The 25,886-nt window shown below is 42.1% G+C and overlaps 1 protein-coding gene across 1 annotated transcript; it reads right to left on the bottom strand.

Moving 5' to 3' along the window:
* Positions 1–819: 819 nt before the first annotated feature.
* atpsckmt (fATP synthase c subunit lysine N-methyltransferase) lies at positions 820–11,501 on the bottom strand. The gene is made up of 4 exons (XM_080208281.1): positions 11,245–11,501; positions 3,631–3,768; positions 3,481–3,531; positions 820–1,233 (listed from the first exon to the last, which is right to left on the bottom strand). The coding sequence occupies exons 1-4, from the start codon at positions 11,488–11,490 to the stop codon at positions 1,057–1,059; spliced, it is 612 nt and encodes a 203-aa protein (XP_080064407.1). The 5' UTR covers positions 11,491–11,501; the 3' UTR covers positions 820–1,056.
* Positions 11,502–25,886: the final 14,385 nt, after the last annotated feature.

Consider the following 25,886-nt stretch of genomic DNA (forward strand, 5'->3'; position numbering starts at 1 on the left):
CAATTAATTGGAAATAGATTGGAGGAACTAACCACCAGTACCAAGCCCAATCCTAATCCTGTTCTCACCATGTATCCAAGTGTCATGATCACCTAAAAGAGGCCAAATGTCATGATTAAAAGCTGGAAATATGTTCCTCCTCTGCTACACCTGCTAAGATAGGAAAGTTCATCAAAGCTCAAAGATGAAATTTTCCTCATCTCTATTTTTAAAAAGTTATTCCTTTCTCAGAGTTACAAAGCCAATGCGCAGAGTGGATGGGATAAATCTTTAATCCATCTCCTTGCTTGCTCCAAAAAACAACTCAAATTCAAATTGAATCCAATTCATGGTCCCCACAGAGACATAGATCCAAGCAGGTATTACACCTAATCTCAGGCTTGATCTTAGCCAAAAAGCCAAGGATTTTTCTTTTTTTAATTTTTATTCCATTCTTAATGTTGTAAACCCAAAATTTATCTCCTTGCTTGCTCCAAAAACCAAATTCAAATTGAATTCAATTAATGGTCACGACAAGAGAGACATACAAGATAATCCAAGCTGACAAGGTAAGACATTGCATCTCATCTTGGGCTTGATCCCATGCTCGGTCCTAGCCAAAAGGCCAAGAAGCCACATCCACCAGTAACTTCATTGCCACGTTACTGTAAACCTACTTGTGACATTAATAAACTTTAAAACTTACTGTGCTATTTCAGGGAAAGCTGTTGGTAGTTCTGAGAGTCCACTTTAATATCACAATAAAATAGACATTCTAACTTTATCAAAGGCTTAAATAGTAACATTTCTTATTGTATTAAATATCACTCCGAGACAGAATTTAAAATTGCATTTTATTAATCTGATAAAATAGAAACATTTGTTCAGTTGCACAGAAATTCAGTATTTGTATTATTCGTCCTGTAAAAAGAATGATTGGTTTTTAAATAATGCTGCAACTCCAAACCGATTGGGTCACCTCTATCACTGTTTTTCCACTATTTATTTCTCAAAGACAATCTTGTAGCCACTCTGCATCAATTTGAAAATTTTGTCTGCTTTGTCCTTTCCTTTATTTCAATCAGGGACTTCATTTGCTGTGGTTTTAAATGACTTTGCATCATACAACCAGGCGGAATCGATTCCCTTTCCAGATTCATGAACAGCAATCCAGCTGGGAAATGGAAAACGACAGGCTACAACTCTGGCATTGCCCTTCAGCTCACTCTGAAGTTTCTCCTCCAAGGACTGCATCTGGAACAGCAGAAAACGCAATCAGAATATTGTGATACAAAGTGGATACTGTTCCTAAATTAAAGAAAAATTCCTTTAATCCAAGGTTGTTTGTCAAAACAAAAAGACACGAACTCACGTTTAACTCAGAAACAACAGTCTTTTTCTAAAACATGCTATTTGACAGACAGATGTACTTTCAATGTCAATTTCTTAGTTCTTAGGGTCCTGCCTCTATATATTAATCCATATACTTAAAAAAAACACGATGATTAAGCCAATATCAGGATTTTCATATTTACTACACCTGGAGGCTAATTGAAAATATGAGATTTCTTCTCTTTGTTTTACCTCCTGGCACAACACGCAGCCATGTTTCAATGGAGTAACAAGATTAAGAGGTGAAGGATGGAGCTTTGGGACAGAAGTCAAATAAAAAAGAAACAGGTTTCCAACTAACTTTGGAGACAAGAAATAACAGAAATTTACTGCAATTATATGAGGCCTGAACTTCAAATACACCATTCTATTCTTAGTTTTTCTTTAAAAAGTCATTTGTATGCAGTATAAACGTACATAGCATTGAGTGTAAGGGTTCAGGGCGATGCTGCTATACTGTGAGCCACATCATCAACAGATATCAAGTGCAGGATAAACTATCTGACAGGAAGAAAGGAAATAAATAAAACTAAAAGATCAGCAGCATGTGAGCCATCCTGAATTGTGAGCTGCAGTTTTCAGGACAAGCACCCTGAACACAAGTACTGCAGAAGATTGGCCAATGGTCAAAGTAATCCTAAAAGAAGAAAAAATAGAAGTCACACACCAACCCTTGCTGCATTTTTAAAAAAAATCTTAACAATTCATTGTTTCCTTGCAGAGCAGGTGCAGCAGGTGGTCAGGAAGGCGAATGGGATGCTGGCCTTCATAGCGAGGGGGATTGAATATAAAAGTAGGGAGGTCTTGCTGCAGCTGTATAGGGCATTGGTGAGGTCGCAGCTGGAGTACTGTGTGCAGTTTTGGGCGCCGCACCTGCGCAAGGATATTTTGGCCCTGGAGGGAGTGCAGAGGAGGTTTACTAGGCTGATACCGGAGTTGAGGGGATTGAGCTATGAGGAGAGGCTGAATAAACTAGGCTTGTACTCGTTAGAGTTTAGAAGAATGAGGGGAGATCTCATTGAGGCGTATAAGATGATGAATGGGATGGATAGGATAGAGGTGGAGAGACTCTTCCCGCTCAAAAAAGACAGTAGGACTAGGGGGCACAGCCTCAAGATAAAGGGGAGGCGGTTTAGAACGGAGTTGAGGAGGAACTTCTTCACTCAAAGGGTGGTGAATCTCTGGAATTCTCTGCCCGTTGAAGTGGTGGAGGCTGCCTCGCTAAATATTTTTAAGAAGCGGGTTGATGGGTTCTTGATAAAAGAGGGGATTAAGGGTTATGGGGAGAGGGCGGGAAAGTGGAACTGAGCCACGACAGATCAGCCATGATCTTATTGAATGGCAGGGCAGGCTCGAAGGGCTAGATGGCCTACTCCTGCTCCTATTTCTTATGTTCTTATGTTCTAACCAAAGTGGCAGGATAAATGGCAATATGCACTCCAATGTCTGCTATAACACATATTGCTTTCTATGCAATCTATATAACTGTGACCACAAATCAACAAGAATTCAATGACTGAAGAATGATAGGACATCTTGATGACAAGACAGGTGCCTTACAATTCTAAAATCTTCCTTTCTGTCATTATCCCAAGCTACAGGAGAGCTGTCTACTGTTGTGATTAGATTTTTTTTTTAATCCATGCCAGTCAATTCAATGGGTTTTGTGAGCTTGATTACCAAACTAGTGCCAATTAACACTGATTTTTGTGTTATGCACATATAGCCACCAGGAACTAAATTCAACTGAATAAACTATTCTGTTTAGAGACTTGTTACTAGAATGAGGCAACCACAACCCAATCATTCTGAGCTGGATTCAATTCCAAGATTTAAGACTTCAAAAAGTGTGCTAGTCCATTAACTACTCCTATAAACAATTTTTTTTAATACAATCAATTGTAAGGAATCAATGAAGCGGACCTCTAAACATAAAAATCTCCAGTTTTGTCTATTATGAATATAATTGAGACTTTAGCAGGAAAATTTCAATGTCCAATGCACAAGTCCATCAAGCAAGGTACCATACCAAGAACAGAGCCTGGTAAAATTCACTCACATAAATGTATTGTAAGAAAGCATTTTAGAATTGATTAACAACAGACTCACCATCTGAGGAACTCCAAATATGACAACATTACTATATTCTGAGAAATTGACCTAAAAACATAGACCAAAACAATTACCCACATTGAAAATGCCAGAAATTGAGTAATAGATAAGAATAGTTCTGCATGAGCTATGCAAGAGTGAGCTTACCTTCCACAAATCAGAAATATAAAATCTAGTATTGTGGTGCACCCCTTCTCGCCATGCTCTGTACCTAGAGTACCAAACCAACCAAGGATTCAGCTCATAACCTACAGCATGAAATCCTTTCTTTGCTGCTGCAATCACCTGTAAAGTCAAAGGACATATTACCATAAAACCTGGTAAACAGGCTGTGGGTTGTTAATGACCAACTAACGGGTACGCAAGTTACATGGTAGGGCAATGATAGAAGTTGGACCTACTTTGTCACAATAAAAGTTGTGCCTACAATTTCCACATTGAGCTAACCAATATAGCAGATTTCATTTACAAAAAATCCAAAATTTCAAGAGCTTCCTAATGATAATTTTTTTGCAATTGGTTTTAAAATGTTTTAATTGTAGAACAGTTAAATTCCTAATAGAAAAACAGATGTCAATCTTCATTAGGTCTGTCCCAAAATCTAGTGAAAACTCATCTCTTAAATAATATCTAGGATATTACAGTTATAACCCACATTTGGTTAAAAATGTTTCAGGCAGGGTGGCACAGTGGTTAGCAGTGCTGCCTCACAGCACCAGGGACCCGGGTTCAAGTGTGGCCTCAGGTCACTGTCCATGTGGAATTTGCACATTCTCTCCGTGTCTGCATAGGTTTCCTCCGGGTGCTCCAGTTTCCTCCCACAATCCAAAGATGTGTGGATTAGCTTGATTGACCTTGCTAAATTAACCGTACTGTCAGGGGGATCAGCAGGATAAATATGTGGGGTTACAGGAATAGGACCTGTGTGGAATTGTGTCAGTGCAGGCTTGATAGGCCAAATGACCTCCTTCCGCATAGTATGGATTCTATTGTTACATAGACTAATCAAATATATAGTGCAACACTACTGCTAAATAGAAACACTGTTGGAGCTTTTTGTCTTGCACCCATCAGAACAAACACAAGAATGCCAAATTTGAATTGATCATAATAACCTGTACAACAGGGGAAAAGGATGCTGATTGGCTGAAGTGTTGAATGGCCATGGAGAAATCAACAAAGAATTAAAGGCTCCCCCAAGCTCCCAGATAATTCAATAAAGGCTCAAGATGTAAAAATATTCCTTTTGTTTTGCAGAATTTCTACATATGAATGTATGTTATTTCAAATAAGCATAAATGAGCTAAAATTACAAACTCAACTAATAATCTTAAATTTGCTCCTAGTGTAGCTATTAGCACATACACAATTGTTCAACAAGTGGTGCCATAATTGCAGGTTCACATCCAACTATAGATATTTTGGATTTTTCAGTGCTGATGCTATGCCATGCCAGGCATGTATGCTGTACAAATCAAGCCCAATTTTCTGCATTTATGCCACATTTGATTCAGCCCAAAATTTAGGCACAACACATTGCCCCACTGCCACCCACCCTAAAATCCATTGGATTGAGGAATTTCAACTTAGAAAAGGCCTAAACTTTATATCTACCATTGTATTGGGATTTTCTTCATGAGTTTGCCAAGAATAAATTCTCATTGATCTGTACGATATTTTGTATATCTTTGAATGTTTTATTAGGCTTCAATATCAATAGAACCAATAACATTGTAATTGAAAAGTTTCCACAATGGCAATTTTTTTTTAGAAGTGCAGCAACGCTTAATGTGAATGACTGATTCAAACTGATTTTCATAACATAAGATAAAGAGAGGCTTATATAATGAAGATGATGTAAAAGTTGTATGGTTTCTCAATCCCTAATAGTAACAAAATGTATGCCAGTTTCATGATACTCTTTGCATTCTGCCATATACCAGTAAGAACTGCAGAAAACTTCATCATAAATTCCCATTGGCAAGAGCAGACTTAAATCAGTAAGCTGGATCAAGAAATTCCAGGTTCAAAGAACACTCAGAAAAACTAATTTCTACACTCCACTGGCAGGAATAACATCTCTCTAGAAAAATTCTAATTAGATTAATGTTATCAGTCACTATTGGTTTTTAAAAATAAAATTAGTATTGAAATTTCTGATATGAACTATAACTATTCAACTAAAATTTGCACTTTTCTTAGAGCTACCAGGCACAAATATATATTGTGGTATGGCAATCACAAATATACATAGGGTGACTACTTAGACTACAGCAGAATTTGTGTTGCAGGCTTTGTTGTGAAATATACCTATTATTTGCATAAATTCATTTGGCTATGATTTTGAATGGTATACTGTTCAAAATATCTTTGTAGGCTAGTGTTACAATAAAATTGTCATTTATTTCCATGTTCCGACATTGCATCAATTATTTGCTGAAATTAGATCAGAAGAATTTCACACATTTCCCCTTTTATAATGTCTTTTAGTCTTCATTAGTTTTAGCTTATGTGGGAGGGGCCTGTTGCTATAGCTACATCTCGGCAGAAAGGTCAGGAAATGTCCAAGCTCAATGCCCCTGGGAAAGTCATGCTAATTTTATTCTGTAGGACAGGGCATTCCATTTCTTCCTTCAGGACTTATCAATCAATTGGATTTCTTTTTGGTTTTAATGCAAACAGCTCTCTCCTGCTGATGTTAATCCCACACTTGACAGATACATTGCTGAAAGATGAAGTCAATCATTTCTGCAAAGGGTCCATCTACCGATTTAATGGTCACTTTGCAACTGCTTACAAAGACCCAGTGATATTCCATTTACATTTGAGTACTCCCTCTAAAAACAATGCCATATATATGCATGCCACAATGTACAGACCAAGGATCATTCTACAACAACATATATTTGTATAGCACATTTAACATAATAAAACGTCCCAAGCTGCTTCACAGGAACATTATGAAACAAAGTAGGTGGCATGGTAGCACAGTGGTTAGCACTGCTGCCTCACAATGCCAGGGAGCCAGGTTCGATTCCAGCCTGGGTGACTGTCTGTGTGCAGTCTGCACGTTTTCCCCATGTCTGTGTAGGTTTCCTCCCACACTCCAAAGATATGCAGGTTAGTTGCATTGGCTACGCTAAATTCTCCCCCAGTCTACCCGGTTGGGCAGCCGTAAGTGGCAACTAAGGGATTTTCACAGTAATACGTTATAATAATTATTATTATATTATAATATATTATGTTAATTATAATTAACATTATATATTATTGGGTTATAGGTAAGCCTAGTAGGCATGGATATCATTAGCACAACTTGTGGGCCGAAGGGCCTGTTTGTGCTGTAGTTTTTCTATGTTCTATTTTTAACTTCATTGCATTGGTAATGTAAGCCTATGTATGACACTAATAAATAAACTTAAACTTAAAAGACACTGAGCCGCAAAAGGAGATATTAGGTCAGATGACCAAAAATGAGGCCAAGAAGTAAGGTTTGAGGAAACAAAAACAAGGTAGGAAGGGGAGGGAATTCCAGATCTTCAGACTAAGACAACTGAAAGCATAACCACCAAACGTGGAGTACTTGTAATTGGGAATGCCCAAGAGGTCAGATTTAGAGGAGCACAGATATTTGGAGGCTGCAACAGATGACAGAGAAAGGGAGAGGCAAGGACAAGAAATGACAGTTTTAAAATCAAGACATTGCTTTACTATGAAAATAATGCAGGCTTAAGATGTGCAGGTTAGGTGGAGTGATCATGCTAAATTGCTCCTTAGTGTCCGGAGATGTGTAGATTAGGTGGATTAGCCATGATAAACGTGCAGGGTTACAGGGGTGGACCTGGGCAAGATGCTCTACCAGAGAATTAGTAAGAACATAAGAACATAGGAGCAGGAGTAGGCCATCCAGCCCTTCGAGCCTGCCCCACCATTCAATAAGATCATGGCTGATCTGTCGCTGCTCAGTTCCACTTTCCCGCCCTCTCCCCATAACACTTAATCCCCTCTCCTATCAAATACCCATCAACCCGCGTCTTAAAAATATTTAGCGAGGCAGCCTCCACCACTTCAACGGGCAGAGAATTCCAGAGATTCACCACCCTTTGAGTGAAGAAGCTCCTCCTCAACTCCGTTCTAAACCGCCCCCCTTTTATCTTGAGGCTGTGCCCCCCTAGTCCTATTGTCTTTTTTGAGCGGGAAGAGTCTTTCCACCTCTATCCTATCCATCCCATTCATCATCTTATACGTCTCAATGAGATCTCCCCTCATTCTTCTAAACTCTAACGAGTACAAGCCTAGTTTATTCAGCCTCTCCTCATAGCTCAATCCCCTCAACTCCGGTATCAGCCTAGTAAACCTCCTCTGCACTCCCTCCAAGGCCAAAATACCTTTGCGCAGGTGCGGCGCCCAAAAATGCACACAGTACTCCAGTTGCGGCCTCACCAATGCCCTATACAGCTGCAGCAAGACCTCCCTACTTTTATATTCAATCCCCTTCGCTATGAAGGCCAGCATCCCATTCGCCTTCCTGACCACCTGCTGCACCTGCAAGCTGGGTTTTTGCGACTCATGCACAAGGACCCCGAGGTCCCTCTGCACCGTCGCCTGCTGCAGTTTTTCGCCTCGTAAGTAATAGTCCTTCCTACCATTTTTTCCTACCAAAGTGGACCACCTCACACTTGCCAACATTAAATTCCATTTGCCATTTCCTGGCCCATTCGCCCAGCCTATCTAGATCCTTCTGCAGACTCTCCACACCCTCCGCACAATTTGCCGTTCCCCCAATCTTGGTGTCATCAGCAAATTTCGACACTCTACACTCGGTTCCCTCCTCCAGATCATCTATATAAATGGTAAAAAGCTGAGGCCCCAGCACCGACCCCTGCGGCACTCCACTAGTCACCATCCGCCAATCCGAATAGCACCTGTTGACCAGGTCTCCTATTTGACAACCAATCCTCTATCCACGCTAACACCCTACCCCCAACTCCATGTCCCTCGACCTTCTGCAATAACCTCTTGTGAGGCACTTTGTCAAACGCTTTCTGAAAATCTAGAAAGACCACATCCACCGGCTCTCCTCTATCCACCGCCCTAGACACATCCTCATAGAACTCCAGTAAATTTGTCAGACACGACTTCCCTTTAATGAAACCGTACTGCGTCTGCTCTATCAAGCAATTCCCTTCAAGATGCCTCGCAATTTCCTCCTTAATGACAGATTCTAACATTTTACCTACCACAGACGTTAAACTAACCGGCCTATAATTCCCCGCCTTTTGCCTGGCACCCTTCTTAAACAACGGCGTAACATTAGCCGTTTTCCAATCATCTGGCACTTCCCCGGAATCCAGCGACGTTTGGAAAATAACCACCAAGGCATCCACTATCACCTCTGCCATTTCTTTCAGAACCCTCGGATGCATTCCATCCGGTCCTGGGGACTTGTCCACAATCAGCCCCTCCAGTCTGTCGAGCACCGCCTTTCTAGTAACAGTAATGTCATTAAGACCCTCCAGTCCTACCACCTTTCCATCTCTAACACCCGGCAAATTATTCACGTCCTCCTCCGTGAAGACAGAAACAAAAAAGTTATTCAATACCTTAGCCATATCCCCATCCCCTACCACTAGGTCCCCTTTCTCATCCTCTAAAGGACCAACATTCACCCTAGCCAGCCTCTTCCTTTTTATGTATTTATAAAAACTCTTGCTATCCTTTTTTATATTAAGCGCTAGCCCAGCTTCATAGTTTCTCCTACCCTTCCTTATCAACTTCTTTGTCAATCTTTGTTGACATTTAAACCTCTCCCAATCCTCTTCTCGCCCACTACTCTTAGCTACTTTAAATTCCTCCGCTTTTAGTTTAACACTTTCCTTCACCTCCTTTGTTATCCACGGCTTATTACCTCTCCTCCTACTATCCTTTTTGACCATCGGAATAAATTTCCGTTGAGCACCAAGAAAGATCTCCTTAAAGATCCTCCACTGCTCCTTAACAGACCCTCCCTCCAACGCGCTCTCCCAGTCCACATTCGCCAATTCTTCTCTCATCCTACCGTATTTCCCTCTATTCAAACAAAGGACGCGTGTCCGGGAACCCACTTTCTCCTCCTCCATCTGCACCAGAAACTCCACCATACAATGATCACTCTCCCCAAGAGGATCCTTCACCACAAGGTCCCTAATTCTACCCGCTTCATTACATAGCACCAGATCCAAGATAGCTCGCTCCCTCATCGGCTCCAACACACACTGTTCGAGGAAACTATCCCGGCAGCATTCCAAGAACTCTTCCTCGAGCCCCCCACGTCCAACATGGGTCGACCAATCAATATGCAGATTGAAATCCCCCATAACTATGGCCGTCCCATTCCTGCACGCCGCACTTATTTGCGCGTTAACAGCCCGCCCCATCTCCAGATCAGTATTCGGGGGCCTATAGACGACACCCACCAGCGTCTTCCTCCCTTTTCTGTTCCTAATCTCCACCCACAACGATTCCACCCTCTGCTCCTTGGCTCCAATATCATCCCTTGCTACCACCGTGATGCTATCCTTAATCAGCAGAGCTACGCCCCCCCCTTTTCCCTCCTGCCTATCCTTCCTAAACACTTGATAGCCCTGTACATTCAGCTCCCAGTCCCTGTCACCCTGCAGCCACATCTCTGTAATGGCCACCAGATCGTATCCATTTGTGTCGATCTGCGCCACCAGCTCATCCACTTTATTCCGAATGCTTCGTGCATTCAGATAAAGTGTTTTCATCCCAGCCTTCACCTGGACCCTATTTGCTGCAACCTATTTGAATTAGTGCAGATTTGATGGGTCGAATGGCCTGCTTTTGCATTGTAGGGATTCTATGATCAGCGAGCACAATGGGAATAGAGCAACAGGACTTGTTGCAAGTTAAGACATAGACTGTAGAATTTTGGGTGACAGGTTTATGGAGAGTAGAATGTGAGTGACCAGCCATGTGGCTATAGTCAACCCAGAGATAACAAAGGGCAGCACCATGGACACGGGTGACAGTCTGTGTGGAGTTTGCACATTTTCCCTGTGTCTACATGGTGTTCTTCTGAGTGCTCCGGTTTCCTCCCACAGTTGATTGGCCATAGCAAATTGCCCCTTAAAGTTAAAGTTTATTTATTAGTCACAAGTAAGGCTTACAATACAATGAAGTTACTGCGAAATTCCCCTCATTGCCACAGTCCAGCACCTGTTTGGGTCAATGCATCTAACCAGCATGTCAGGGGGGAATGGACAGGGTGTATGGATAGAGTTACAGAGACAGGGTCTGGGTGGGATTATGTTCAGCGCAGACTCGTTGGTCCAAATAGCCTTCTTCTGTATTGTGATTCTATGAAAGGCTTGAATGAGGGTTTCAGCAGATAAGTGAAAGTTTACGTTTTTCTATTTGTCACAAGTAGGCTTACACTAACACTGCAATGAAGTTACTGTGAAAATAGGGGTGAATTGAAGTGATGCTACATAAGTGGAAATGGACGGTCTTAGTTATGGCACAAATATGAGGTCGGAAGCTCATTTCAGGACCAAATGTAACACCTCAAGGTTGTGAACAGACTGGTTAAACCACCTTCCTCCCCCCCCCCCCCCCTCACTGTGTCACACTTTCTCATTCTGTCACCTTTTCTCTTCTCCCCTTTCCCAATCTCACTCCGCCCCCATCCCACCCTCTTGGATCTCCCCCGCTCTCCATTCCCTGACCGTTCTCCCTCCTCCTCCTCTCCCGCTCACTCACGATCCTGCCATCTCCACTGCCGATATCCACCAGCGCTCCCCCCCGGCCTCTCAACAACTGCAGCACCGTCTCCACCTGGGCCGTGCTGGCCGGGACGAAGGGGAGACAAACCCGCCTCAGAGCCGGGGCCACAAACGGTGCGGCTGCCACACACAGAGCGAGGCCGGCTCCGCCTGCAGCGCCCAGGAGGACCAGCCCCCAGCGCCGCCTGGGGCCTGGCCTGGTCCCGGGGCCCGGATCCAACATTCAGTCACAGAGCGGACACTAACCCGGACGGAACCACTGACCTGCGGAGGTGTCACAGTGAATGAGGTCCGGGTAGTCCGAGCCGCACGGTAACCATGGAAACTACCGGTGGAGCCGCCACTTGAACCGAATCTAAGCGGGACCCGGAATGAATATTTCCCCTCGGAAAAAAATCCCAGATTTTCCTGTCAAACTAACCGGGAAACCTAATGCGGCACAAATACTGAAGCCGATCAAAATGAGTATCAGGTATGAGCAGAAAGGTGAATATCCATAAACTGCTCCGCTCCATCTTCCTGAATCAGGATTATCGGGGACCAGACTGAACCCCTGACTCCAGGAAATTGCTGCGAAATTCGAACCTCAGAGGCAATTTCCTTGTTCCAAGGGACCCTCTGAGGATATCACCAGGAAACGTGAGACCGATTAAATTCTGGTCTAATACCTGGAGAACTAAATACCTGACCATTCCTCCAGCCAACCACTTAACTAACCCTCACTAATCATTCAACTATCCCCAAAACTACCCCCGACTACACCACTAACCGTTCAACTACCCCCCAGCTACCCAGTCACCTGTCTATCCACTCCAATCGCCTGATTACTCCCTCCAACCCACTACTTTCTCCCAACCCGTCCCTAATCGTTTTTAAACTGATTAGGTTGCTTGGCCATTTCAGTGGGCCGTTATGAGTCAACCATGTTGTTGTGGGTCTGGAGTCACATGTATGCCAAAACCAGGTAAGGATGGCAGATTTCCTTCCCTGGAGAGCATTAGTGAACCAGATACGTTTTTACAACAACCTATGTAGTTTTGTGGTCATCATTACTGGGACGAGCTTTCAATTCCAGATTTTATTAATTGAGTTTAAATTCCACCAGCTGCCTTGGTGAGATTCAAACTCATGTTCCTAGAGCATTAGCCTGGGCCTTTAAATTACTTGTCCAGTGATGCCATATCTTCCCAAATACTCTTGGCTGGTTTCCCACATTTCACCCTATGTAAACTTGAGGTCATCCAAAATTCTGTTCCAGTGTCTTAGCTCATTGCCAAATCCCATTCCTCTACCATCCCTGTGCTCACTGACCTACATTGGTTCTTGGTCAAGCAATATCCTGATTTTAAAATTCTTATTCATGTTTTCAAATTCCTCCATTGCCTTGCCACTCCCTATTGCTATAATCTCTATAGCTCTCCATGATTTCGGCACTCTTCTATTTCTTGCCTCTTATGTATTGCTAATTTTAATTGCTGCACCTTTGGCTGCATTGGCTCCAAGTTCTGGAATAACTTCCCTACACCTCTTTGCATTTCTGCTTCACTATAAGACACTCCTTAAAACCAATCTCTTTTGGTCATTTGACGTAATATCTTATTAAACTGCTTGGTGGAAACCTTGGGTGGAATTATCCCAAAAATATTCTAAGTGTCATGACGGTGAGAAAACGGGGGGGGATTCAGGCTAGTTAGGTGTGAAACGGCTGGTTAGGCCCCATGCTCTGGGATTGTTGCAATCTACTAATGGTGTGGCGAGATCGGAGAATCGCTCAAATTTCATAATGTTCTCGTGAAGGATTTTAGCACATTTTATTAGTTAAAGGTATTGTACAAATTCAAATTGTTGCTGTTGTCTTCAGACATGAATGAGAGAACTCTACTTGCTGAGGCTTTTCTTTGACTGGAACAGTTATTGACAAGCAAATATCATATCTGCACATGCCTTTTTCCACTTTAGCTTCTTCTTGAGTGACTTATGACTCTATAATGTCAATAAGACCACCATTTTTTTGAAACACACTTTGTGATCCCACTTACACTAGCCAGACGAGAAATCACAAGAAACCACTTTTGTTTTGGATTGTGTCAATGCAATGGACACTAAAGAGATGAGGTTACAATTTACTAACAAGAGTAAGAAATCACATTATTTCCATGAAGTCAACTTTAATAGAATATATATTTAATATGAAGAAAATTACAATGAATGGATCACCATGGAGTGGGTAAGCAGATCAATGATCAACGTAAGCTTGGGGAATAAAATATTGCCATTAATCTGGACAATTTACAGTGCATTCATGCCTTAGCTCAACTAATGTTCATTTAATTTTATGTGCTATTATTAACAAAAGTGACTGCACAGGATTTGAATATTGATTTTTATCATCAGAATCCAACTGCGGTATTTACTTGGAGCTATTCTCGCTCTCATGCTCTCACTTGCAGGAATTCCAGGAATGGCCTGGCAGTGTATCTGTTTGAAGTTATCTGCTCAGTAAATGACCTCCAGGTCACACAAATGACCGCACAAATTTGCATCTGGAACAGGTGGGATGTCAGCTCATATGTTTTAAATGAGGGCTGGTGGGTAAAATATATATTTTTTGTCAGGCCAGGTGAATTTTGAATTGATATTAAAACACACCGCTAAAAACTGGCTTCCAGCTAAAATCAAAGCCCACCTGTCTTAGTTTATGCGATTGATGTTACGGATAATCAACTTAATCTTTCTCAACTATTTGAATGTAATGAATTTATTTTTGCAGTAATAGCTATGTGCCATGCACAATCTGATGTTGGCCTCCTTTTTAATTTATGCTTTTATTTTCATATCTTTATTACCTTTATTTGTATATTTTCTTAACTTTACAAACGAACAATGACAGACAGGTAAGGACCCTCCGTTGCACACATTGTGATACTTTGTGTATGACAATGACCAATTGCCCCATGTCCTAAGACCTGTTTGTCCTGTATCCTTTAAGAGATACCTTTTGTCCCACATTTTGAAGGCAGCCTGTGGGAGACTGAGTCTGGGAGTCTCCAGGATGAACTTGAATGATTCAAGCAGGACTACAAGTGAGTGACTCAGCTGGCAGATGCTAATGTTGTGACTTAACAAGATAAGTTGTCTTCTGTTGGTTAACATCCCACAGCCCCAACCTCTTTGGCTATTATGGTCTCAAGAACACTTTTACCACAACTTCAAACTGGGTGCCCCTGAAAGAACCCCTTAGACAAGATTTGGACTCCTCTCACAATGCCTCAGACCCCTCCTGTGCAGATTCTTTTCCAGTTTTGATTTCAAACTTTGGGCTTTCAAGTTGGTGATACTGCATTTTTATTTTGAGACCAGCTTCAACCCTACCCCTGTCAGAGTTCAGGTCCCTCAAATCCTGCTGGTACCATGCGATGTTCAGATACAGCTCTATCCACCTATTGTCTAACTTCCCCCAGTAACCCTGGATCCCACTGTAATTATGGTGGACATTCCAGCCCTCCACCCAGAATCCATTGTGTCCCCATTCCTCAAATGGACCTCCCCGTCTCAAGCTGTGTGTCTGGACACATAAGAGGTGACCACCCCACCCCAGCCCAGCCCACCCCAGAGAGCTTCATTATCCTCTTTTATGACACTTTCCCCATGTACAAGCTGCAGATGCCATCCCTAACCATGACCATCCCATCTGCAGCCCAGTACTCAGCCAAACAACCCTATCACTACTGATGTAAGTCTATGACTACACCCCACACACTAACCTGTGCCTTAACCTAATTGAGCACACAGACCTTGTCCCACCATGCATAGCCTTATAGCATGGCCCATGTAGCCCCAGCATTGCCTTTGATCTCACACTCTGACTTCTTGGGACTAAGGACTATTACTTGTTTTCAATGAGTTTTTCCATTCCTTCAGGACTGATTACAACAGATTGCCTTCTCCACCGTCCCTTCATGAGTGTCTGTGCAACCCATCCATCATGAACAAGCCTTTCCCCTCCCCCATCTCTGAGTCTTTGTGCATTACACTAACGCAACCCCACCCCATATATTCCAGAGTTTGGACATCCCCTCCCATTATGGCACAGAAGGAAACTATTTGGCACATCATGTCTGCACCAGCTCTCCAAACAAGCATCATGACTTAATGCAATGACCCTACTCCTGCACTTTGTTTCTATTCAAATAATCATCAAATGCCTCGATTGACCTTACCTCTACCACACTTACAGGCAGTGCATTCCAGAGACAAACCACTCGTACAAAAAAGCTTTTTCCTCGTATCACATTTGCTACATTTGCAAATCATTTTCAATTTGTGACCTTTTACAAGCAGGAACAATTTCTTCCTATCTATTCTGCCCAGCCCCTTTGTGATTTTGACTATCTCCATCAAAACTCCTTCTTCTCTCCCAGGAGAACAGTCCCAACCTCTCCAATGTATCATTACAATGAAGTTTCTTCATGTTCTTCCAACCAAAATGCATCACATCTCACTTCTCTGCATTGAACTTTATCTGCTACTTATCTGTCTGCTCCACCAACATGTCCATTTTCTTTTGAAGTTCTACACTATCCCTTTGTTAGTTTACAATACTTCACAGTTTTGTGTCGTCATGACTTGTGTGATGATTTTATTTATTGTCACGTATTGGAATAGAGTGAAAAGTATTGTTTCTTGCGCACTGTACAGCAAAACATATTGTTCATGAAGTACATAGGGGAAAAGGATAGAATGCAGAATATAGTGCTGCAGTTACAGGTAGGGTGAAGAGAAAGATCAGCTTAATATATGATCGGATATTCAAAAGTCTGATGACAGCAGGGAAGAAGCTGTTCTTGAATCTGTTGGTACCCGTTTTCAGACTTTGGTATCTTTTCCCAAATGGAAGAAGGCAGAAGAGAGTATATCCAGGGTGAATGGAGTCCTTGAGACTTTGAAACTGTCACCAAGGCATCAAAATCCAAGTCATTAATTTATATCAGGAAAAGCAAGGATACCTATGCCGACACCTGGGAAACACCACTACAAATCTTTCTCCAGCCTGAAAAATACCCGTTGACCATTACTCGCTACTTACTATTATTCAGAAAATTTTGCATCCATGTTGCTACAGTCCCTTTTATTCCATGAGCTATAACTTCTCTCACAAGTCTGTTGTGTGGCACTGTACTGAATGCTTTCTGAAAGTCCAAGCACACTACATCAACAGCATTACCTTCATCAAACCTTTCTGTTACCTCCTCTAAAAAAGCTGGCAAGTTAGGTAAGCATGATTTCCCCTTTAGACATCCATGCTGGCTCTTCTTAATCAACCCACATTTTTCCATGTGACTATTAATTTGAATAATTGTTTATAGGAGCTTCCCTACCACTGATATTAAACTGACTGGTAGGTAATGGGAGTTTGCGCGTTCTCCCCGTGCTTGCGTGGGTTTTCTCCGGGTGCTCCGGTTTCCTCCCACACCCCAAAGATGTGCTGTTAGGCTGATTGGCAGTAATAAATTGTCCCTAAATTAGTTTCCCTCAATGTGGATGGCCATAAAACATTAGGCAAGGGTCATGGGTGGAGTGGGGGACTGGTGGTGTTGGGATGGCAGCGCGGGCTTGTTGGGCCGAAGGGCCTGTTTCCCGGGCTGTTTTTTGTTCTTTGTTCTTTGTTCTTTGTAATTATTGGAACTATCCTTATAATCTTTATTGCATATGTGCACAACATTTGCAATTCACAAGGCCTCTAGCACTTCTCCTGAGTCTATACAAGACTGAAACATTATGGTCAGTGCCCCTGCAATTTCCGTTCTGATTTCCTTTCGGTATCCTTGGATGCATGTCATCTAGTCCAGGTGCCTTGTGAACTTTAAGTACTAACAGTCTGTCTGAAACTTCCTCATCAATTTTGAACCCTTTCAGTGACAGAGTTTCTTTCTCTGTTCCCAAGACCTGAGGAGCAAAGATGGATATAAAATATTCATTTAACACTTCAACCATGCCCCCAGCCTCCATATGTAAATTCCCTTTTTGGTCTCTATTGGACTATTGCTTTCTTGTTTTGAAGACAGGTAGAGTGATAATACCTGAGTCCTGTTGTTCCTACAAACACCTGTTGTTAGCCTGACATCTTATGTGAGTAGATGGATTAGCAATATTTCACAGTTCAGTTTTAAAATACGTAGAAAAGTACTGGCGTAAGGCTAAAATACTTAAACAAGCCTCTCATAGCAAGCTACTAAGAAAATGCCCAGTGCAAACCATGTGCTTAGAGATAACAGTGAAAGCATTGATATCAAAATAACAATGAGAAAGCCTAAATCGGAATCATCATCTAAGGGGAATAATGCACAAACATGGTTTATTTATCAAGCCTGTCAGAAGACGACTCAGTATTGAGATTTGTTTTATGCCAAACTGTTCTTATGGTACTCAAGCTGATACTTTTTTTTATTTTATATTGCTTCTCCAGTATCTGGTTCTGTTTGAGTGTCAAAAGATGCAAAATACACAAATTAAAAGAATAGTATTAGTTGTCTAAACTATATTTGCAGGCAGGTACTCTGTTAGATGCTCAATTTGGTTTACAGCTTGCATGTTGTTTGTCTCATTTGCCATTATGCCTATCAAGGTGCACATTGCAATAGTAACTGAAAACATGGTACACTTAGTAAAAGATGGTAATTTATAACGATTTTGGAAATTCACTGTTCCATCACCATCCCTATTAGTACTGCACCAGAAAGTCTGATATCAATCATTACTTTAAAAAAATGTGAGACACATGAAAAAAAAATCCAAAACCAGCAAATTTTGAATGCTACTTATCATTGTCTTACAATGAGTCTAAGATGGTTGCTACTTTTGATTTGTGCCATAACCTATGCAGTAACAATGTCTTAGAGGATCCACGTGCCATGTATGCCCTCTTCTGTCCGAATGTTTTTATATACAGCTAACCATCACTTCTAAAGATGGAGGCCTACATTTTTCTCTGCATTACCATCCACTTTTGAGGTAGCAAGCAGAAGAAACGCAACTTAAAGACTATACGACCTCAAAGACACCACACAAAATGGCTTGCATTCCCTTTCCAAAAAGCCTCCAGTTAAGACTGACCACAAGCTGTTTTACACACTTAAGTGGGGGCATTACTGACCTTTCCACATCATGCAACAATTACACTGAAATGGCTTTTTGTTTGAAGCCTATTTTACGATGAGCATACATTAAAATGATATGAATTAGTACAGGGAATATAAACATAGCTTTTTCCTTACAACTGTACCTGACTTTAAAATTCAGAACCTTTGAAATTTAAATGCGAATGAGAGTGCCAATATCCATTTAGTGTTATTTTCTGTGGAAATCAAAATATTAAGTTATAATCAATGTAAAACTAAGATTTTTAAGATATTTCCTTTGATGATTTTTATTGCAGGAAATGCCCTGAGCAATGTATTTTGATGACCTGCAGATGCTGTTGCAAAATTTTGGCACAAATTTACTAATTTTGTTTTTAATATTAAAACTGAATCACGTTAAGGCATAATTTCAATTTTATACCGTATTGTTTCTTTACTGTGTTATAAAGATTTTACTAATCTTCTCAACATTGTATCAAAATGATAGAAAAGGCATACAATGCTGAACTTCCTTATATAGAATCCCTACAGGACAGAAAGAGGCTATTTGGCCCAGCAGGCCTGCACTGACAACAGTAACACCCATATATTTACCCTGCTAATCCCTCTGACATGGCCAATCCACCTAACCTAACATCTTTGGAATGTGGCAGGAAACCAGAGTACCCGGAGGAAACCCATGCAGACATGGAGAGAATGTGTTCCACAGAGGCAGTCACCTGGGTCCTTGGCGCTCTGAGGCAGCAGTGCTAACCACTGTTCCATTGTACCACAAATCGTTCATCCTTAGAGTCTTTCTTTCTCATATAATATATCTTCATTTAAAATCATAAAATATCTCCTCAAATATCTGCCCCTGCTTATCCACTGTCTTATTTAATAATTTATTTTCCCAATTGACTTTAGCCAACTCTGGCTTCATTTTGTAATTGCCTTTATTTGAATTTAACTCACTAATTTCAGACCCAAGTTTCTCACCCTCAAGTCTACCTTTGCCAATTTGATTAATCTACAAATAGAGGATAAAAGTTACCTATGATTATTACAATAGTTTTTTTATAAGCTCCAATTATTTCCTGATTTATACTCTCCTACAGTGTAGCCACTGTTAGGGGACCTAAGACTATTCCACTAGTGTTTAATTTCCCTTGCTATTTTCAATCTCCACCAAGCTATTCTACAATCCTGAACTTCTGAGCCAAGATCGTTTCTCAAAACTATACTGATCTCATCCCTTATTAACAGAACTAGCCAACCTTATTTTCCTTTCTGCCTATCCTGAAAAGTCAATATCCCTGAATATTCAGTTCCCAACCGGGGTCATGTTGGAATCACTTCTTTAGAAAGGATATCAGATCATACCCATTTATATCTATTCGTGCCGTCAATACATTTTTTTAAAACAAATGCTGCAAGCGTTCAAATAAAGTGTCTTTTAATTTTGTCTTTTTACCATTTTTTTCCTACTCCGATCGATCTGCTGGGGCACTTGAACCTTCACCCATCGTCATTTAGTTTAAAGCCTTGGTTATTTGATTCACCAGATCACTAGTCCCAGCATGGTTCAAGTGTAGCGTGCACTAATAAAACAGCTCCCTTTTTCTCCATTACTGGTGCCTTGTGAATTGAAACCCATCTATCCAACACCAATCTTTGAGCAATGCATTCAATTCTCTGACCAATTGCCCTGTGCCAATTTGCTCGAGGCTCTAGCAGTAATCCAGAGACCATTACTTTTGTGATCTGCTTATGTTAGCCTCTAGCTGCTCATATTCCCATAGCAAAACCTCTTAGTTCTCCTGATATGGCTTGTACCCATGGACCACCACAACTGCATCCTTTCCTCTCACTTCAATTTCCTTGTCATCAACAAGGAGATGTCCTTAGCACTGGCACCATGTAGACAACAAAGCCTTCAGAACTCAAAATCTGCAGGAAATAGTATATATCCTCTTAAGGGTGGTGAATCTCTGGAATTCTCTGCCCGTTGAAGTGGTGGAGGCTGCCTCGCTAAATATTTTTAAGAAGCGGGTTGATGGGTTCTTGATAAGAGAGGGGATTAAGGGTTATGGGGAGAGGGCGGAAAAGTGGAACTGAGCCACAACAGATCAACCATGATCTTATTGAATGGCGGGGCAGGCTCGAAGGGCTAGATGGCCTACTCCTGCTCCTATTTCTTATGTTCTTATGTTCTTATTAATTGTACTGTGTCCTACCACTACTATATTTTTCTTTACTCCTGGACCTAAATGGGCTCCTGCACTACAGCATTGTGGTCAGTTTGCTCATCTTCGCTGCTGTCATCTATACAGGCTGCACGTAGCTTCTGTCGCACTCTAGTCATTTCCTCCCCTCCCTGTCCACAGGTCAAATCTGAAGTATTTAACCAAAGCAATATGTCTGCCTCCTGATCCAGGTAGCTTTCACCCTTTCTGATGCCAAGGTTGACATCACATGAATGTTGATCTATGTGGAGTTTACATGTTCTCCCCACATCTGTGTGGGTTTGCTCTGGGTGCTTCAGTCTTCTCCCACAATCCCAAGATGTGCAGGTTAGGTGGATTGTCCACGCTAAATTGTTCCTTACTGTTCAAAGATGTGTAGGTTAGGTGGATTAGCCATGGCAAGTATATGGGGTTATAGGTTAGGGTGAGAGGAGTGGGCCTGGGAAAGATGCTGTTTCAGAGAGTTGAAGCAGACCCGATGGGCCAACTGGTCTCCTTCTGCACTGGAGATATTCTATGGGCTCAGAGCTGCTGGATTGGCTTGCTGGCTGTGTTGTGCTCGTACCTGAAAAGTACAACGGGGCAGTTGCTGAAACAACTCCCATCACATTTTTTGATACATAAATGCATGTGCCATTTCCTGCTCTCAAACTGGAAAATTTCAACAGGTTTGCTTCCTATTTCCACCCTTCTTTCTCCCTCAGTTTTTAAAAATATATTCATTTACGGGACTGGGACGTAACTAGCTTCTAAAAAAAAATTATTCACTTGTGGGACATGGGCATTGCAGGCTGGCCAGCATTTATTGCCCATCTCTAGTTACCCAGAGGCAATTAAGAGTCAACCACATTGCTGTGGCTCTGGAGTCACATGTAGGCCAGACCAGGTAAGGATGGCAGATTTCCTTCCCTAAAGGGCATTAGTGAACCAGATGGGTTTTCTGTCAATCAACAATGATTTCATGGTAGATTCAGAGTCCAGATTTTTTTTTATTGAATTGAAGTTCCACCATCCGACGTGGCAGGATTCAAACCTGGGTCCCCAAAACATTACCTGAGTTTCTGGATTAATAGTCTAGCAATAATACCACCAGACCATCACATCCCCGACACTATAACTAATTGCTCTTGAGAAGGTGATGGTGAGCTGCCTTCTTGAATCACTGCAGCTCCTGAGGTGTAGGTACACCCAGGGTGTTGTAAAAAAGGGAGTTCCCAGATTTTGACCCAGCAGCAGTTAAAAAAACAGCGATATACTTCCAAGTCAGGATGGTGAGTGACTTGGAAGGGAACCTCTATCTGATAGCATGTTCTAGGTACCTACTGCTCTTGTTCTTCTAGATGGTAGTGGTTGTGAGTTTAGGAGGTGCTGCCTAAGGAACCTTGGTGAGCTCCTACAGTGCATCTTGTAGATGTACACACAGTTGCCACTGTTCATCAGTGGTGGAGGGATTGAATATTTTTGGAAGGGGTAGCAGTCAAATGGGTTGATTTGTCCTGGATGGTGTCAACCTTCTTGAGCGTTGTTGGAGCTGCCTCATTCAGGCAAGTGGAGAGTATTCTATTACACTCGCGGCATCGTCTTTTTCCAACTCTTCCCTTTCCTTCCTTAACCTTTCTGTTCCCATTGCTGAGGATAGACTAACAACCAATATTCACTACAAGCCCACAGACTCCCACAACTACCTTGACTACACTTCCTCACATGCCTGCTTCTAATTAAGACTTTATTCCATTCATCCAGTTTCTCCATCTCAGTCGCATCTATTCAGGTGGTGCACCCTTCCATACCAGCATTTCCAATATATTTTCCTTTTTTCTCAACTGAGAATTCCCTCCACAGCATGGTTGACAGGGATCTTTTATTTCACACATTTTGGCTCTCACTCCTCCCTTTTCCCTCCCAGAACCACAAAGGTTCCCTTTGTTCTGATTTTCCACTCTACCATCTTCAATATTCATCACCTTCTACCATTTCTGTAACATCCACCAAACAAAACACATCTTTCCCTCCCAAATTTTCACAGAGACAGAACGGCAAAGGAGGAGAGATAATCCTGACAGTAAAGATTGAAATGCGATTAGTATGGGTGGAGATGAGAAATAGCAAGGATCAGAAAACACTGAAGATGGTAGTTTATAGACCCCCAGTATCAGTAGTTATACTGTAGGACAGAGCATTAAATAAGAAGTTATTGGAGCTTGAAAGAAAGGCAATGTAATAATTGTGTAGGACTTTAGTCTTCATATAGATCATAAGAACATAAGAAATAGGAGCAGGAGTAGGCCATCTAGCCCTTCGAGCCTGCCTTGCCATTCAATAAGATCATGGCTGATCTGAAGTGGATCAGTTCCACTTTCCCGCTCTCTCCCCATAACCCTTAATTCCGTTGTCTATCAAAAACCTATCTACCCATGACTTAAATATATTTAGTGAGGTAGCCTCCACCACTTCAACGGCCAGAGAATTCCAGAGATTCACCACCCTTTGAGTGAAGAAGTTCCTCCTCACCTCCAATCTAAACTGCGCCCCCCCCCCCCCTTATCTTGAGTCTGTGCCCTCGAATCCTGCTATCCTTTCTAAGCGGGAAGAATCTCTCTACCTCTACCCTATCCATCCCTTTCATTATCTTATAAGTCTCTACAAGATCCCCCCTCATCCTTCTAAACTCCAACGAGTACAGACCCAATCTACTTAGTCTCTCTTTATAGTAGTCCAACCCCCTCATCTCCAGTATCAGCCTAGTGAACCTCCTCTGCACTCCCTCGAAGGCCAAAATATCCTTCCGCAAGTGCGGCGACCAAAACTGCACACAATACTCCAGCTGCGGCCTCACCTGTACCCTGCAGCAAGACTTCCCTACTTTTATACTCTAACCCCCTCGCTATAAAAGCCAACATTCCATTCGCCTTCTTGATCACCTGCTGCACCTGCAGACTGGGTTTTTGCGACTCATGCACAAGGACCCCCAGGTCCCTCTGCACCGTAGCATGCTGCAGCTTTTCGCCTTTTAAATAATAATCCCTCCTACTATTATTTCTGCCAAAGTGGATAACTTCACACTTGCTAACATTGTACTCCATCTGCCAGGTCCTCGCCCACTCGCTTAGCCTATCCAGATCCCTCTGCAGACTTTCCACACCCTCCATGCAATTTGCTTTTCCACTCATCTTCATGTCATCAGCAAATTTCGTCACCCTACACTCAGCCCCCTCCTCCAGATCGTCTATATAAATGGTAAATAGCTGAGGCCCCAGCACCGATCCCTGCGGCACTCCACTAGTCACCAACCGCCAATCAGAATAGCACCCATTGATACCAACTCTCTGCTTCCTATTAGACAACCAATCCTCTATCCACGCTAAACCTTACCCCCAACCCCGTGCACCCTAACCTTCTGACACAACCTTTTATGAGGCATCTTAGCAAACGCCTTTTGGAAATCTAAAAACACCACATCCACCGGTTCCCCTCTGTCTACCGCACTAGTCACATCCTCATAGAAATCCAATAAATTCGTCAAACACGACTTCCCCTTAACGAATCGGTGCTGCGTCTGCACTATCAAACCGTTCTTTTCTAGGTGCCTCGCTATTCCTTCTTTGGTGATGGATTCAAGCATTTTTCCAACTACAGACGTAAAACTAACCAGCCTATAATTCCCTGCTTTTTGTCTGCTTTTTTAAACAGCGGCGTAACATTAGCCATTTTCCAATCTTCCAGCACTTCCCCGGAATCCAGCGAATTTTGGTAAATAATTACTAAGGCATCCACTATCACCTTGCCATTTCTTTCAGAACCCTAGGATGCATTCCATCCGGTCCTGGGGACTTGTCCACCTTCAGTCCCATTAGTCTATCAAGCACTACCTCTCTAGTAACAGTAATCGCATTCAGGCCCTCTTACCATCCTTCTATCTTTAAGATCCGGCAAACTGTTCATGTCCTCCTCCATGAAGACCGAGGCAAAAAACTTGTTTAAAGCCTCAGCCATTTCCTCATCTTCCACTGCTAAATCCCCCCTCTCATCTTCTAAGGGTCCAACATTCACTCTCGCCAGTCTCCTCTTCTTTATATATTTGTAAAAACTTTTACTGTCCTTTTTTATATTTAGTGCTAGTTTAGCTTCATAGTCTATCTTTCCTTTCTTTATCACCTTCTTAGTCATTCTTTGTTGATTTTAAAATTTTTCCCAATCTTCTAATCGCCCAATTCTTTTAGCCAATCTGAACGCATCAGCTTTTAATTTAATACTCTCCTTTATTTCCTTAGGTAATCACAGCTGGTTATCCCTTCTCCTACTTTCCTTCTTTACCATTGGAGTATATTTCTGCTGAGTACCGAAAAAGATCCCCTTAAAAATCCTCCACTGTTCCTTAGCCGTCCTACCAACCAATCTGCACCCCCAATCTACATTCGCCAATTCCGCTCTCATCCTATCGTACTCCCCTCTGTTCAAACAGAGGACACTGGTTTGGGGCCCTACTTTCTCATCCTCCATCTGCATCAGAAATTCAACCATACTATGATCACTTGTCCCAAGAGGATCCCTCACAAGAAGATCCCTAATTCTACCTGCCTTGTTACACAACACCAGATCTAAGATAGCTCGCTCTCTCGTAGGTTCCGTCACATACTGTTCAAGGAAACTATCCCGACAGCATTCCAAGAACTCTTCCTCAAGCCCACCGCGTCCGACTTGGGTCATCCAATCAATATGCAGATTAAAATCCCCCATAATTATTGCCGTTCCGTTTCTGCACGCATCATTTACTTGCTTGTTTATAGCCCACCCCACCTCTAAGTTATTATTTGGGGGCCTATAGACCACATCCACCAGTGTCTTCCTCCCCTTACTATTCCTTATCTCCACCCACAATAATTCCACGTTTTGCTCTTTGGAGCCTATATCTTCCCTTACTACCGCCCTGATATTATCCTTAATTAACAGAGCTACCCCACCCCCTTTTTCCTCCTGTCTATCCTTCCTAAACACTTGATACCCCTGGACATTCAGCTCCCATTCCCTGTCACCTTGCAACCACGTTTCCGTAATGGCCACTAGATCATATCCATTTGTGCTGATCTGTGCCATCAGCTCATTCACTTTGTTCCAAATGCTTCGTGCATTCAGATAAAGTGTCTTCATACCAGCCTTTATCTGGACCTTATTTGAAGGAATGCTACTAACCTCTCTCATGCCCCCTACTCATTTTATTATTGGGACATCCTCAACATTTTCCCACGCCCATACCC

This window comes from Carcharhinus amblyrhynchos, chromosome 2, assembly GCF_965287045.1.
Source record: "Carcharhinus amblyrhynchos chromosome 2, sCarAmb.v2.hapA, whole genome shotgun sequence".
In the NCBI taxonomy this organism is placed as follows: Eukaryota; Metazoa; Chordata; class Chondrichthyes; order Carcharhiniformes; family Carcharhinidae; genus Carcharhinus; species Carcharhinus amblyrhynchos.